Raw genomic sequence first — 16,073 nt, 5'->3', positions numbered from 1 at the left:
AGAGGTCGAGAAAAGCAACATAATGCATTCATCAGGCTGATAAACGCGGGGGTTATGCACATCAACGGAGGACTCCGCTCAGACTTTACCAGTTGGAGGCTTCTATAGGGCAGTGGGAATCCAAATCTTAGTGGACGAGCCGGGCTTTAGGTTGCATGCGACCAGGCGGGAGGGAAAAAAATATGCAAGGATGATGGGTAGCTAGTGATGCCACGCGGCAGCTTGATTGTGACGCTGGTTTGCGCCTTGTTGACGTTATTACACATCATTACAATATTATTACTTGCGTAATTAGCTTCACAGCACAAAAAGAATTCAAACCAATGAGGCATAAATTGGCCTCAATTGAATCAAGCAGTTCGAGTAAGGCTTTGTCTAAGAATATCCTGCAAACTACCTTTGGAACTCGGCCTAAGTCTAGCAGTAGACTAGTCTCCTACTCAGAAGCAGAATAATAGTACCATACCTTACCTCGAACAAGTACAGCCTTTAATGAACACTATCGCTAATCTGATCTAATCCCCACCCCTAATTCTGGCATGGCTGCCGTTAAATCTTGGCGAGCAAGTGGCGTGGTGGGTGCGTGGATACCAGTGACCGAGGGAACAGAGAAAAAAAAAAAAGGTTATAGCGCTAGCACTCGCGCACCACAAAATTTCTTCACATTTACCCAGATTTTCCAAAAGTTCGCTCTCGGGATTTCCCTGTCTAGAGTTTTGCGCCATGCTTCAGGACTCGAAATCCCTCCGGACTGGACCCTGGCCATTTACACCACGTCGTGGTGCACATGAAATTGCTGACAAGGCTTGATCAAGGTTCAAGCTTCGAGAATTCGAATTTGGGTTTCTGTCCCCCCCATGCAAGTGGAACTTCAGCTCATTATTTCGCTCGTCTTCTGACCGGAATCGCAGGTCCGTCCGTCTTTTCTGGTTGGGGACAGAAGCTGCAAGAGCTGCAGCAACAGATAAGAAACATCAGAGAATCACGTCAACTCGGGACGGACGGGCGCAATCTGCGAACAAACATCTCATCTCATCTACCAGGGCTGCATACGAGGAGACGTTGACACGCTCCCCCTCGAGACTCAGGTGGTTCTAGTCGAAGTACCTACCAAGCTACCTACCTGTTCCTTACTGCTGGAGTCCCTTGACCAATAATCAAGAGTCAAGAGGAAACAAGCTAAGGTATCTCATCTTCAGTACCTTACCCAAAAAACTGCGCACAAGCCGAGTGCGTGCGTGTGCGTCTACACGCCCACAACACTGACTCCCGCGCTGCCCCACTGCTTTTTTTCTTTACATACCTTACCTACTTGAACGGGCCCCCAGACTGCAGCTCCAACTGGCTCCTGTCCGGGTCTTTTATTGCCATGTCCTCCCCTTCTCGGTTTTCTTGGCGGAGGGCAAACATAGACCCAGCCCAAGCAAACGATATCTCGACGACAAGCAACAACAATGATAGTCCCACCGCGGGCTTGATATCTCCGCCCAACGGGCCTGGCGAGACGCGGGATCGGTCTCTCTCTTTTGGATCTGCTAGTTACCGGGAGCCCATACGCTCTTTTATACATGGAAGCATGCGTGACAGATACAGTATGTGCAGCCACTTTTTTTTCTTTATATATCGTGATGGGCTGCATATGCAGCCTGCAAGACAAGACCAAAAAAGAAAACCCATGTGATATGCTTGTTTGCTCTCTGACAGCCGTTGCGCCATCCACGTAAACAAACCTCTGACTGCTAAACTCTTTTCCCACAACATTCACAGCCCCCGTGGACAGCGCCCAGCATGCCCGAAGCGTCCGCGAAGACACGGCCGAATTAGCGTCATACCTGCTCTCAGACCAGAACAACCGCAGACCTCCGTCTTTCCTCAACCGGCCCAGATCCAGCTCGTCAAGATTCAGCCGTGACGCACCACAGGTTTTCAGCCCGGCCGCCGTGGAAGATGAGGCTCTAAGTCCTGCCAAGGACACCGAAATCATTGAGGAAATCTCAGAACCGCCGTCACCAGAGCCCGTGGAGGAAGGAGAGGATTTTAATGGTGCAGGGCCGTCGATATTGGCCAACATGCTGAGACGCTCTCCGCCGGAGGATAACCTGAAAGATCTTGACCGGCAACCGCCCGGCGATCTTCACATCGGTGCCATGTCGCCGGGCCTTCGGGATTATGGCAGCTTGCACAAGAAGCAAGACTTACACGAGCAGGAAAGGGAGAACAACATGTCCGAGACCACACCACTCCTGGGTGTACGGCCACGTCAAAGCATTCGCCTGAACGGAACTAGCCTAACCTCTGATCTGGAGAGCCAAAAGGTTGCCGATCCTCCCAAGAGTGGCTTCCTCCACGGCTTGGCAGGTGTCAGACACTCCCTTGAGAGCCACGTCTCTGCGTTTTTCAGAGTTGCCCGAGAGCCCAAGTGCTGGGATAAGCGAGCAATATGGCAGGCAGCGGTGGTTGATCCAGTTGCATGTCTCCCAGCAGTTATAGTTGGCCTGTTGCTCAACATTCTCGATGCGCTATCATATGGTAAGTTGAACTCAGGCCTCGTATTTCCTTCAGATGAACTTGGCCTTTCAGGGGTATGGTATGCCTTGTTGATACTGACTGTCCATCCTACGACCAGGAATGATCTTGTTTCCTCTTGGGAACCCAATTTTCTCCAACCTTGGCCCTGCGGGCATATCAATATTCTACGTCAGCACGATTGTGTCTCAGTTGACTTACTCGATGGGCTCTATTTTCAAGGGCTCTGTTGGCTCGGAAATGGTAGGCTAGGATGCCCATGTTTTGTTGCCCATACTACCTGCTTTGCGACTGGCTACTTACCTATGGCGACTTTACAGATCGAAGTTGTGCCATTCTTTCATTCCATGGCGTCTACCATCACAACCTCCATTGGCCAAGACGACCCCGATGCCGTCATTGCAACCACGATTGTGGCATATGCCGTCAGCTCCATGATGACAGGCATTGTATTCTTCCTCATGGGCTACTTCAAGTTTGGCTACATTGTTGGATTTATCCCCCGTCACATACTCATCGGCTGTATTGGCGGCGTCGGTTGGTTCCTGGTTGCTACTGGCTTCGAGGTCTCAGCACGCATCGAAGGCAGCTTGGAGTACGACCTTGCGACGCTGAACAAGCTCATAAATCCCGAAACCATTCCGCTCTGGGCCACACCTCTCGCTCTGGCCGTGGCTCTCGTCTATCTCCAGAAGAAGATCAAGTCGACTTATTTCCTGCCTTGTTTTATTTTGATGATACCCATTGTGTTCTATATTTTCGTCTTCTCACTCGACAGTCTGAACCCCGAGAGCCTCAGAGAATCAGGTTGGATCTTCGAGGGCGCAGCAAGCGACGAGCCGTGGTGGTACTTTTATACTTTGTACAGTAAGTGTCTCCCGCACAGCCCGCGACACACCAGAAAGGTTCAGCCTATCCTTGTGGTCGTACCTATACTGACCAAGAGGTCACTTAGAATTCCATCTGGTGCGATGGGATGTCCTGGCGGAGACGATCCCGGCCATGTTGGCCCTCACCTTCTTTGGTATCCTCCACGTCCCCATCAACGTTCCAGCACTTGCCATGTCGGCTGGGGAGGACAACGTGGACCTCAACCATGAGCTGAAGCTTCACGGCTACTCCAACTTTTTGTCGGGCCTTACGGGAAGCATACAGAACTATCTCGTCTATGCTAACACTGTCATGTTCATGCGATCTGGCGCGAACAGTCGTCTGGCTGGCTTTGAACTGGCGGCGCTTACATTTGGCGTGCTACTGGTCGGGCCGAGGCTGATTGGCATCATACCAGTCATGATGGTCGGCTGTCTTATCTTTGTGCTAGGCTTTGAGCTGCTGTCAGAGGCCCTCTGGCACCCCCGCAAGAAGCTTAAGACGCTGGAATACTTGACTGTCGTCGCCATCATCCTGATCATGGGAATCTACGATTTCGTGATCGGTATTGGCTGTGGCATATTAATAGCTTTCGTCACCTTGGTTTTCCAAACTTCACAGGTCTCGGCGGTTAGAGCAGGCTGGTCAGGCGACGTGGTCGGCTCGACGGTGCGGCGCAACCCGTCTCAGCAAAACTACCTGAAGCAAGTTGGCAGCCAGATCCATGTCGTCAAGCTGAGCGGCTACCTCTTTTTCGGCACCATCGTCGGCGTCGAGGAGAAGATAAGAGAGATCATCGCAGACGAGACATTCCGGCAGCGACCCATCAGGTTCCTCGTGGTGGACCTGCACCACGTCGCCGGATGCGACTATTCGGCGGGCGAGGCCTTTGGAACCCTCAGCCGGCTACTCAAGAAGAAGAACATCGAGTTCATCCTCAGCGGCGTGGACGATGATGGCGCGCTGAGCCACAGCCTGAGGACCGTCGGGATTGGCGAGGAGGTGGCAACAGTGCTGCCAGATCTCAACTCGGCGCTGGAGTCATGCGAAAACGAGCTTCTCAAGACCCTGTACGCAAGACAAGAAGACGCCTCAAGAAACCCGCCCACCCCGGCGTCGGCCAACCTCGACGTCCCCGGACAGCAGCACACCGATTCGGCGTCTCAAGGACCCCTCGATATGCTGGCGAGCTCCCCACGCCGCAGCCACCTGTGGGAGGCGGCGATGCAAGCTGTCAACGCCGGGCTGACCCGGCAGAACAAGTGGGCGGCGTTCGGCGAGCCGCTCCGCTTGCTCCTGCAGATATTCTCGGACCTGAGCGACAAGAACGAAGACTTTTGGTTCCGCGCGGTTCCCTTCTTCGCGGCCAAGCGGTACGCTGCCGGGGACGTTTTGTACCGGCAGGGCGAGCCGGCTGAGGGCTTCTACCTGCTCGAGAGCGGCATCGTGCGCATGGAGTACGACCTACCGCAGGGCCGGCTGTGCGAGAGCATCGTGGCCGGCACCACGTGCGGCGAGCTGCCCTTCTTCAGCGACACGTGCCGCACCGCTACGGCCGTCGTCGAGCGCGACGCCGTCGTCTGGCTCATTGACCGGGAGGCCTGGGCCAAGCTCCAGAGGAAAGAACCCGACGTCGCCCAGGAGCTGCTCAGGATGGGTCTCAAGATCACCAGCGAGCGCATGAACGCCATGACCTCGCACGTGCTGACTTTGGCGTACTAAAGCGACTGATCAAAATAGAAAAACAGAAAAAAAGAAGAAACAGGAATACAGTCAAAAAAAGAGACAAGAGGGGAGGGGTTTGTGTGGGCTTTTCTTTGCACAAGTCGAAATATCAGAAACAAGGACCCGTCCGCGAGGACATTGATGGGTTGGAACGCCGTCGCGTCTTTTTCCCTCCTTCTTTTCTTTCTGTTTCTTTTTGTATAGCCCGGGGTTTGGGGACCTTGGAGGGGAGGGAGGGGTTACCAAAAAAGAAACTCGTTAAAACTGTAAATGTGTAGTTTGTTCGTTGGGTTTTCTGGGTTTGTATATCCGCCTAACTTTATATAACACAAGACGTCAAAGTAATAATGGGACGCTTGTACATACATGTCCACTCGCTGGTACTAGTGTGATACATGAACGTGCTTCAGCCCCTCATATGGAGACAGGATAAGATGTCAGCTCCAAGACACAATAGAAGTAATTTCATCGTCATAACGTCTCGTATTGCTATTAGTAATTATATATCCATCTCTAACCGGCCGCCGATTTCGCATTTCTTTGATGGAAAAGATGGCGCAAAATGCTCAGAGCATGCCAGAAACCTCCCACCGCCAAAATCTCAAAAGCTCTATAACTCTATGTACAAGAAACTTGTTCTGATCTTCATCTTGGCTGGGTGCCTTTCCCACACTTGTTGGATAACCTGACCGGAAAACTGCAAGGAGCAACCACCCACCAAGATATTGTTTTTGGGGTTTGTTTTACTTTTTGTTTTTCTCTTGCCCCTTTAGCGCCTCTCCCAGTAAATTTTGGCGGGCTCCTCAGGCCTGGAGAAGAGCGAGGCGTAGTTGGTGCCGACGACCTTGCCGCTGCCGTCGACGTTGCGGAACTTGAACTCGCGCACAATCATGGCGACAATGGTCTGAAGCTGGACGTTGGCGAAGTGTTCACCGATGCAGCGGTGGCGACCGGCGCCAAAGGGCAAGTAAGGAGAGGTAGTACCCTTGCTGACGAGGCCGTATCCGTAATCAATCTTCTCCTCCTCATCGTTGTCGTTGCTCATCGAGATGCGTGGAGCCAGGCGCGAGTCGGCCTCCCAACGGTGCGGCTCCCAAAGTTCCGGCTCAGGGAAGTGGTTGGGGTCACCGGCCGAGTATCCGGGGGCGGCGAGGACGGTGGTGTCCTTGGCGATGACGTAGTTGGTACCCGGAACGGGGAGGTCCTGCTTCACGGCGCGGAGAATGGAGTTGATCGGAGCGTGGAGGCGGAGAGTCTCCTTGATGACGGCGAGGTGGAGAGGCAGATTGGCGAGGTCCTCGTAGCGGAGAGGGGGCAAGTCGGCACCCAGCGCGCGGACCTGCTCCTGGTACAGTTCCTCCATAATATCCGGGCGGCTGGCGAGGCGGAGCATGATCCAGGAGCTGGTGGACGACGACGAGTGCTGTCCGGCCATCAGGAGAGCGATCATCATGTGGGCGATCTCGTGGTCAGGGACGGGGGTGCCATTTTTGTAGGTCGAGTTCATAAGGTGGTACATCATATCCTTGGCCTCGGAGTCCTTACCCTTCGCACGGCGGCGCTGGATGGTGTCCATGTAGATCTTGGCGATGGTCTTTTGTGCCTTGTCGCGGCGGATGTTGCGGGGGAGGGGTAGCCAGTGAAGCTTGAAGTTGACCGGGTGGAAGCCCATGTCGAGGTCGTGGTACAAATCGGCCAGGGTCTCGTCGAACTGGTCGCGGATCTCCTTACCCTGGAGGGCGTGCGAGGCGGTGAAGATGGTAATCTCGGCCATCTTGGGCGGGATGTTGACGACGCCCGACGGGCCCTTGAAGGCGGGGGTCCGCTTCAGGTAGCTCGAAACCTCGTCGGCAATGATAGGAACGTAAGAACGGAAGGCCTCGGTGGTGAGGGCGATCTTCATAAACTTCTTTTGCTCCATCAGCTTGGCGTTGGGGCAGTCATAGACGACGTCCTTGCCGAACACGGGAGTGGTCATGGGTCCGTAGATCTCCTCTGCATTGACATCGCGCAGCTTGCCGTTGAGGATGAACTCGTTGCCTTCGGTGCCGATGTAGACGGTTGTCTTCTTTCCGAGGAGAATGAAGGTAAAGATGTTGCCGTACTGTAGATTTTGAAGCGTATTCGTTAGTCCCGGGATACATGTATTGTATATGCATGCCCAGCAAAGCTGTCCTTGGTGCTCATGCGGAGCAAAAAAGAAACCAACCAGCAGGTAGAGTGTTCAACTAACCTTCTTGGCCATGTCCCGGAAGAACTGTGGCGGGTCCTTTCCATACGTGACCGTCGAACCGACGACGGGGAACCAGCTGAAGACGACGGGCGGCTCATGGGGGTTCTTGAAGAAGATCTGCTGCGCTACGTGGAAAAAGACCGAGAGGAAGATGAAGCTGACGAAGGCAACACCAACCTGCGCCCCAGTGCCCAGCTGGTAGAAGGCATCTACCAGCGGGCCGGTGGTGTCCTGTAGAAGGCCCATTGTAAGGGGGGAATCGACAAGACGAAGTCTGAGGAAAATTGAATCTAGGGAGCGACGACGAAAATGCAACTCTCTGCCGTCATTTATATCTCAGGAAAGAAAAGAATTAAAGGAGGGCAAGGGACACATAAAAGACACGCAACAGGAATGCGCACAAATAGTTGGTCTAATGAATCAAAGGGATGAGATGGGACCGAACGGGGGCCCTTTTATCAAAACATCCTTGTGGAAATCTCTCCTTTGGGCTGGGAGATTTGATTTGACCTTAGATGGGTCCCGCGGGACGTACGACAATCCCGAAAATGGCAGTCAATCACGTCGGCCTTTTTTTTTTTTTTTTTTCTCGAAAAAAAAAAAATCTCAACCCACCCACTCACTCACTCACCAGTAAAGGCCAAATGGGAAGCAGACAGGTACCACCTTCTCCACTGTCACTGCCAATTTACTGCATTTCTTCGACAGGCCGGTACTTTGTCCCTTTCGGAACCCAAGCTAGCTATTGCATCGATTGAGCCAATCAAAAGGACGGTGAATAAAAAAAAAGATTAGGTTGGGTGACGTCCCGCCAGGGGTAGGGACCACCCACACGCAATCATATCATGCCATTTTCATTTTGCGAATTCGGTTTCTCTAATTCGTATTCGCATTCAGTTCAACGCCCAAGCCTAGCTTTGCACGCGAGAGAAGAAGAAAAACGCAATTATCATGCACACCGCAATGTTTCGAATCGAACCAGACGATAGAAATCGGACTATCTAAGATGGGATTTGATGGATACCTTGCCATTCTTTCGGTGGTACGCGCACCGCCCAATAATCAACGCGTGAGATCTCAGCAAAACAAAAATGAACAAGGCCAAAAATGCCGTAGTTTGTCTGGGTGGCTCGAGTTGCCGAATCATTTTTGTTTCGATAAGCTGTCGATTGTCCCACTCATGTTGGGCCAACCGATTGGTTTAGCTAATTGACAAGTCTATTTCATATGTGCTTTTCCATTACTATCGACTGTGCTCATTGCAGAGTTGGGGGGGAGTAGTTATATATCCCTCACAAGTTGCTAAAATAACCCGTCAATAGACACCGTGACAGTGGTATTATCTAAAGTACAACTGCCATGTGATGTGTCTCCGTACGCATCAGTTGCAACTGATGCACTTACATCATTAGCAACACGTGGTTTTCAACCTCGAAAATTTCAACACCTGCACCATTTATACCATTTGCAATTCGCGTACACGTATGTCGATAAGTAGACAATTGACATGTATACCAAATAAATTAAAAATATCACTTATATTGCAAATGTGTGCATCTGTTTTCCTGCCTTGCAAATTTGCGCGAGGGCTAGACTTGCCTTGCAAATATTGGAAGTTTACACAATGTCGAAGTTTGCAGGGTGATTTTAGCCTTTGAGTGCAGGCAAATAGTGCAAACGATGCAGGTGGTGTAAGCGGTGCAAATGGTGCAGGGGGTGCAGGGGGTGCATGTGGCGTATGAAGTTAGCTGGTGCAGGTTGCTGGGTTCTGTCTTTTGCTTCCAACTGTGGCATATTATCTTTGTACCTCGGATCATAGCACTGTAAATGTATCTGCTTGGGAGTTATTTAAACGGGCTATATAACCACTCCCAAAAAAAAAAAAAAAAAAAAGGGGGGGGGGGGGGATGCATGCCGTTGCCCCATGTGACATGCATGTTACTTTATGCTCTGCCGGTCCGAACTACCTCCCATTTCACGACCTGCCAGCACATTCGCCTATTGTTCAACGTAACAGTCTAATAGATACGGTGAACGTACATCCTTGCCTAAGCTCCAGTCAACCACGCAAGTTAAAGGTCGATACGCCATATGTACGGCAAAGCAGGGTGAATCACGCTCAAAGTAGGCATACGATAAATGTTTATAATCTGGATTTTGATTGTCGTTTCTAATGACCGAGATAAAGAAGAAAAAAATCCCAGAAACTAGACGTCTCCAGCGTCTTTATTGAAAGCACCCAGCAAGCTGGAACGTCTGCTTTCCCTCCACTACAGAGAAATTCCAATCCTGTCCCGACCAGAAAAAAAGTCCGGGACCGCCGCTGTCATCCCAAATCGTCCCCTCCACATCATGATAAGAGATTCCAGGCGGCTAATACATATTACTTGATTCCTCCTCGTACAAGCACATATTGAAGGAAACACTAGTAAAAAAAGCTTGCCGAGAGTTCGGATGATAGAAATGAATAATGAGAAAAAAGGAGGAAAGGGTGAGAAGGTGACGAAAGGTGAAGAAAATGGAACAAGGGTTTGGTATCATGCAGCAAACGACTGGAATGTACTGGGGACCACGTCTGGAGCCGTCGTAGGATCTAATTTACACAAGGTCTCTCCAGAGATTGCGGTCTTGGACTTTGTTATGTGCAAGAGTTGGTGATGAATGTAAACGGCAAGAAAGTAGAAGAGAAATAAATAGGAGGAGATATGAAACATAAAAGAGCGAGCCAAGAAGATTTGAGCGCCGATGCATGCCGGACTGATGGTAATTCGATGCGCAATGATGCTAGGAAAGACAGAGGAAAAATAAGTTGCGTCTATCAACAACGCAATGACTTTGTCGAGGTTTTGATATAAATGCGCGAGCCGTTTTGTAATGAAGCCGAAAACAAGTTCCACAAGCCACGCTCCATCGTTCATCTCGCAAGATGATGGGTATAGGGTGCAAGCAAGCGAGGCGTAAATGCAGTCGTCATGAAATCAACCGAGTGTACCATTATGGGCCGGCCTGGAGTTCATCCTAGGAAAGAATATAGACAGTGAATAGAATTGAAGGGGCTAGCCCGGCCACTTGAATGTCCATTCAGTGAAAGTTCTTTTTCTTGTCCTCGCCAAGGTTTAACCAGGACATGTCAGAACTGTTCGCTGCCATTGCGAGTTGTGGTTGTGTGCTCACGCCCGAAGGGAGAGGCGGTCTCGAACTTGAGGATGATGGAGGTGCGAGTGCTGTGCTGTAGACACTGTTGTATGCGCTGTTGTAGTTATATGCGCTGCTCGGCGCCCTGTTGGATCCCCAGGGCTGATCTGCGCCAGTAGGGTCCCAGTTGTCATGCACGCTGGCGGGGATGCCTGATGAGTAGCCAGATCGATCTGAGCCTGTGCTAGTGGGTCTTTCGATCCTGCCCTTCATACCCGGTCCGAGTTGCGGCGAAGCAGATATGGTAGGAGATGCTGAATTGACGCGTTGAAACTCGGGTGTGGGCTCCGGTAGCCTGCTTCCGCCCACAGCAAGGTGGGGCACGGTTGCCGAGTCTTGAGTAATGCGGTTCTGCATGTTGGCTGAATACCGGCTGCTAGAGTCAGAAGCCACCGTAGTGCGCTTGCTTGCCCCACTGCCGAAGCCCAAGATGTTCAGCGTGCTGCCTCCGGACCAATACCGGTTCCATCCAGACGATCGCCTAGTGCCATCGGGACGGTCCGGCCTAGGTGGGCGTGGTCGGGGCTCGCCGACATCGTTGCTAAACATAACAGTTCCGCCCTTCTCATCCCTCATCTGTGCCTGCGGCATTGGTGGCGCCGGATCGGCGAATGGATTCGGGCTTGCCGGGTGCGGGATTGGGTTGCTAATGGATTTCTTGAATGCAGAGTTTAAAATACTGCTCTGGGAGCTGCGCTTGGATTCCTTGCTGGGGTTTCTCTGGACAGCAGCCTGCTTATGCTGCTGGTTCACCTTGCCCATGAGGATGGCCATGGATGAGAAAGAACCCTGAGAGTCCTGCTGCTGATGTCCCCTAAAAGTACCGTTACCTGGTCCGCGAGGTAGACTATCGGTAGCATACATAGCGCCGCTCTTCTCGGTGAGTGGTGTCAGGCCACTGTCCCTATTTGCGTGACCGGCCTCCAACTCATCTCGCTTCTTTTTTCTCCGAAGCAGACAGTAGAGAATTCCGAGCAGTATTAAAACTGCAGCTGTCGTTCCCAGAACAGCACCAAGAATAGTGTTGACCGGGGGAATAGACGAATAAGAGTCGGGTTTGCTCGCAGGAATGCCAGCTCCAGGTACAAGGGTTGGTTCCGAGGATGATGAGGGAGTGGCTGAAGAGATTATGGAGGTGAAAGTGGAGGTAGAAGATGGGGTTGAGGATGGGGTTGGGGATGCGGAGGTGCTTGATGCTACTGAAACTGAGGAGGAGCTTGAGTCGGTGTCGAGAGTGCGGAGGCTGTCGGCACTGAAGACGCCCGGCGTGTCCATCCACATGTTGGCCCGACCGTTGAATATGTCGAGCGGTTCGCCGTCGGTGCCTCCGGCCAAGACGATCATTCCATCCGGATCCTGGGCGAGGGCGAAGTTTGTCCTTGTTGCCTTGGGGGCAAAGGTAGAGTTGTACTTGGGCCACTGAGCGGTTTGCCTCTCGATTAGTCGCCAGTCGTTATCTTCGTTTTCTGCCCTGGTGCTGAGGGCTGGCGAGTTGGTCATCGGTTGACCCTGGGCATCTATCAAAGTCGTTCTGGTCACGAGATTTGGTGATTGCGAGGTGTCGAATGTGTACAGAGACTTGCTGCCATCGGTACCAGCAACGACAGCAGCACGCATCACTGAGACGTCCTTGGCGAGGGGAGCTGCCAGAGTAGCGCCAGAATCCTTCCATCCTCCAGCGTCAGGGCTGAACAGAATGACCTTGGTGTTGCCCTCGCCGCCGACAAGAGCAGCCTGGTTGTTTGACCATGGCAGGAGCATTGGGTTCGCCAATGAGGGCACGCCATTTGACTCGAAAGATCGAACCTCAAATGGTGCCGAGGCTCCAATCGTAAAGGTCTGCGACCCTGCGTGTACGGTGCCGTCCTTGTTGCCGGCGTATACTAGAATTGCATCGGTACTGTTGATGTAGGCAGCGCCGTGGCCTAATCTGTTCATGACATCCTCTGACACTGGACCCTGCAGCTCCCATTGACCCGTCGAGTACGTGAATTTTTGCAGTCCCCTATATCCCTCCGGACCTTTGCCGCCCACAACGAAGAGTCCAGGTTCTCGAGGCTTTACCGGAGTCGAACTGACGCAGACACCGCCAGTGACTGGGACGCCTTTTGCCAATTCCTTCCATTCTGCACCAGCTTCGAGTACCAGCGACTGCAAGACTCCTGATGAAGAGTATGTATATAGAGTGTTCTCATAGATGACGGAGCAAGAGATGTCCTTGATCGGGATGGGCGGCGTCGGTACCGCCTTTTTGGAGGCCATTGTGAGCCTCTGGTTTTGTGGTCGCGTCGGCGTCGGTCGGGGGTTTCAAGCAGTCGGTGCAAGCTGCTCAATCGTATCGACCTAGATTTTGATTTGGCCTCGACGACGGACCAGCGATCCTCGATCGGTTTGCTGCCGTGTTCGTTTATTGCATGTCGCAATGTCGCAGCCTTTCTATGTCGAGAATTATGGATTGGAAAAGAAAGGAAAAGGTTTGACCGGCAATCCAGAAACAGTGCCGGAGAGGGAAAGCTGATCAACCGCAGGAACAGAGTGAAAAGGGGGATGGAAGGATGGCCTGGCGGCGGTGGTGGTAGTGGTGGAACGGCAAGAGAGCCGTGCCCCCCTGGTTGCCTTGTCAGGGTAGGAGGGAATTGGCTGCAAGGGTACGAGACGGTGGATTAAAATCGGGTAGTACCACCGTATGGTACGGTGCCGTACTTCGTAGAAAAGAGGATAAGAGGCAAGCAAGGAGGGTACCAGTCCGTTTGAGGGTAGTTTCTCCGGCCTACCGTGAATTTGTGGAGGTAAGTAAGATAAAGATGAATCAACGAACTGAGCTCGTTGAATTTCTGAAGCAGGATGGAATCTGGAAACTTTCTGGCAGAAGGCGGATCATCAAGAAACACCCAAGCAGCTTGGAGATTGAAGCGTTCGTGCTGTTCGCCATTCTGATGAGAAGCGAGAACATGGGAAATTAGCAGACAAGGCGGACTGTGACTGGCTTGATCGTTGACGAGAACCGCTCAGAGAGGAATTGGCCGTCTCCGCCTGTCCTCCATGACCTCAGGCCCACAGTTGAAAGGGTACCTTGCCGATAGGTGACTAAAAGAAGTACCACCGTAGTGAAAATTGATCATCATTTCTTTGTGGCACGCACGGTCATGTTGGTATTTCTGGATATTCTTTTTTTTTTTACTCTTCAAATTATTCAGCTGCTCATGAGCCGAAATGTCACTTTGACTACGGACGACGCAAGTGACAGCAACTCGATCAAAGTACCTTGAACCAACTACTATTTCGCAGTAAACTAAAAGGCAAGCCCACCTCTGAGGCAGGTGGGTGAAGGTGATTGAATTGAATGCAAGGTCCCCTCTACGGCCGTGTGTCTGCAGATGGACTAGCAGCGGCAGGGGTACTTGCATCCATCCTGGCTCGTGTGGCTCGGTTTTCAATGTGGGTCCAACGGTTGCTGATCCCTGCAGAAGCAAACGACGCTAGTCCCTGGATGAAAGCCCAATGAAAAATTGGCCCAGGTATTAATCGAATGGAGATCTGCGCCTTGTTTGGTAGGTGGCTGGCGTGAAGGGTAAGTTGCGACGGCCTTGGTATGTGGAATGGAGTTTTATCCCAAAATGGGGACGGCTTCGGCAGCAAACAAAACATCCATGTGTGCTTTGAGAACACAAGGAACAAATGAATTACCGACAATTCATGCGAGCCACGAGCCAACCAAACAACAATCTTCAACGATACCGGCAATTCACACTGAAATCCTACCCAAGCCCGCCGTTTTGTTGTTCCCTTTGAATGTGGTTTTGAGGGGCCACGACGCCTCTCGACTCGTATTGTTATCGGATAGAATGTAATGCCACGCCGCCGCCGTCAATCTGTCGCCAGCGGCGGGGATTTCTAAGTGCGCTGAGGCACAGGCAAGACAGGTCAAGTACCGCTATCCCAGTGGTCCGACCAACTTCCGTGCTACACCACTGCTAAAGCCCACTTTCCCTGCGCCGCACATAAATTCAAAGCCAAGACGAGGACAGAGCGCTTGAAACAGACCCCTGAGCCAAGATGCGGACCTGGGTGGACCCTGGGCCAATGGGATTGTAGAAAACGGTAGCCGTTTCCCTTTTCGCCGTCGTACTGGTTGTGGACAGGACGGTCGTTTGATGGATGTTTTGCCGGGTAACCACGCCACCATCTGCAAGTACAAAGTTACCTTTTTTTTATGTTGATTACGGATTGAAAGGAGTACTGGATCAATAACTGCGACGTAGGTAAGCCCATTGATTTCTGTAATGCATCGAGCGCGGCACAGATGGAAAAGAACAGGGAAAAGCCCCAAGTGGCTGGCTTGCCCATGTGGTTTTGCAACACCCTGCAGTTCTGATGTCACGGACTGAATACCAATTCCAAAGTCAATGCAGGTTGTTGTCAAAATAGTAAGGAGTTCATCGAATCAACAGCTAGTCATCAGCCGCAGTCTGATGTTTGCACGTGCGTCTGGTTTTTTTTTTAGGCCATTGTCCAATATGGGTTTACTCTAAAAAAAGATGAAAAAATCAGCTCGACCCTCGACCCTGCAGCCTGTCTGTCACCTTAATCGCCTACTCACGGTGAGGTAGGGTTGCTGGAGTGTCCACGTACAAATCCGGGGCGACGCGCAAAACTTCTTAACCCTACCCGCAAAAGCTCGTGTCGTATCCGAAAAGACGTCGACTACAGAAGCGCTATTTAGTCTGGGCATCAGATAGTGGTGTTTTTTTCTCGTCAACTTCTACTTCTCCTTTTCTCCATTTGTGTGCCGCTTGAGCCACTTTCTTTGGCCCCAAAAAGAAGAAGAAACGCATTGAAGAACGCCGGATCTGTCAGACTACAAGCCGGGTACAATAGCGGAATCCCGCGCCACATACATAAGACTTTCCCTGAAGATCTCATGTTTGATAAGCCATTTGCTTTTCTTTTTCTCCATGCTTTTCCCATGTTGGACAGGCGACTATATCCGTGTAAAGCCAGGCGTATTTAGAAACTTTCTTGAGCATTTCCACAGTAATTATCACGAGTTGCCCAGTTAACAAAGGTTAAAAAGAGTTGTTTGTTCAATCGTAGGAGCTGCCCTTCCGAAGTTTTTGTCACCGAAACAAAAACAAAACCGTTGATGGGCACTGTTAATCAACCCGATGTACATCGCATCGCGTATCACAATTTCGTATCCTTTTTCAGAATCAGAATACTCAACATCTGAAACTAGGAGGGGCTGGCTGCCCGAAATTTCGAAAGACATCTGCAAGATTTGATATGGGTACTTTTCATAATCTACCCGTCAATCATAATGCGGAAATCATATTTTGAGCACTCAATCTTGCAAAAATTTAACCATCAGACCAATGACCCTTCCCGCCCACCTATACATCCATCCCCCGACTTTCCTTTCGACAGCCCAACCGTCGTGACAGGTCGCAAGCGCTTGCCTGCAGCACACACATCGATCGACGATTGGATGTCATGCATCCCGCGCATTGGATGTGGGGTTGGCGGT

At 51.5% G+C, this 16,073-nt stretch overlaps 3 protein-coding genes across 3 annotated transcripts; 1 reads left to right on the top strand and 2 right to left on the bottom strand.

The window, feature by feature from the left end:
* The first annotated feature begins 364 nt into the window (after positions 1 to 364).
* On the top strand, positions 365 to 5,591 carry MGG_04433 (sulfate transporter). Its single transcript, XM_003713480.1, has 5 exons — positions 365 to 1,592; positions 1,768 to 2,529; positions 2,627 to 2,769; positions 2,847 to 3,393; positions 3,482 to 5,591. The coding sequence occupies exons 1-5, from the start codon at positions 1,370 to 1,372 to the stop codon at positions 5,116 to 5,118; spliced, it is 3,312 nt and encodes a 1,103-aa protein (XP_003713528.1). The 5' UTR covers positions 365 to 1,369; the 3' UTR covers positions 5,119 to 5,591.
* Positions 5,585 to 7,818, bottom strand: MGG_04432 (cytochrome P450 51). Its single transcript, XM_003713479.1, has 2 exons — positions 7,355 to 7,818; positions 5,585 to 7,225 (listed from the first exon to the last, which is right to left on the bottom strand). The coding sequence occupies exons 1-2, from the start codon at positions 7,598 to 7,600 to the stop codon at positions 5,891 to 5,893; spliced, it is 1,581 nt and encodes a 526-aa protein (XP_003713527.1). The 5' UTR covers positions 7,601 to 7,818; the 3' UTR covers positions 5,585 to 5,890.
* A 1,661-nt stretch (positions 7,819 to 9,479) lies between these two features.
* MGG_04431 (uncharacterized protein) lies at positions 9,480 to 13,495 on the bottom strand. The gene has a single exon (XM_003713478.1). It carries the CDS (start codon positions 12,809 to 12,811, stop codon positions 10,436 to 10,438), a length of 2,376 nt encoding a protein of 791 aa, XP_003713526.1. The 5' UTR covers positions 12,812 to 13,495; the 3' UTR covers positions 9,480 to 10,435.
* Positions 13,496 to 16,073: the final 2,578 nt, after the last annotated feature.

This window comes from Pyricularia oryzae, chromosome 2, assembly GCF_000002495.2.
Source record: "Pyricularia oryzae 70-15 chromosome 2, whole genome shotgun sequence".
Classification (NCBI taxonomy): domain Eukaryota; kingdom Fungi; phylum Ascomycota; class Sordariomycetes; order Magnaporthales; family Pyriculariaceae; genus Pyricularia; species Pyricularia oryzae.
This window is presented reverse-complemented; position numbering and strand designations above follow the sequence as displayed.

What these genes read in the sequence shown, in the direction of transcription:
- MGG_04433 (XM_003713480.1), top strand. Translation starts at nt 1,370, where the DNA reads ATGTCCTCCCCTTCTCGGTTTTCTTGGCGGAGGGCAAACATAGACCCA. An exon ending in AAGCATGCGTGACAGATACA is followed by an intron (nt 1,593 to 1,767) that starts GTATGTGCAGCC and finishes CAACATTCACAG; the next exon opens with CCCCCGTGGACAGCGCCCAG. An exon ending in TCTCGATGCGCTATCATATG is followed by an intron (nt 2,530 to 2,626) that starts GTAAGTTGAACT and finishes TCCTACGACCAG; the next exon opens with GAATGATCTTGTTTCCTCTT.
- MGG_04432 (XM_003713479.1), bottom strand. Translation starts at nt 7,600, where the DNA reads ATGGGCCTTCTACAGGACACCACCGGCCCGCTGGTAGATGCCTTCTAC. An exon ending in TCCGGGACATGGCCAAGAAG is followed by an intron (nt 7,226 to 7,354) that starts GTTAGTTGAACA and finishes CAAAATCTACAG; the next exon opens with TACGGCAACATCTTTACCTT.
- MGG_04431 (XM_003713478.1), bottom strand. Translation starts at nt 12,811, where the DNA reads ATGGCCTCCAAAAAGGCGGTACCGACGCCGCCCATCCCGATCAAGGAC.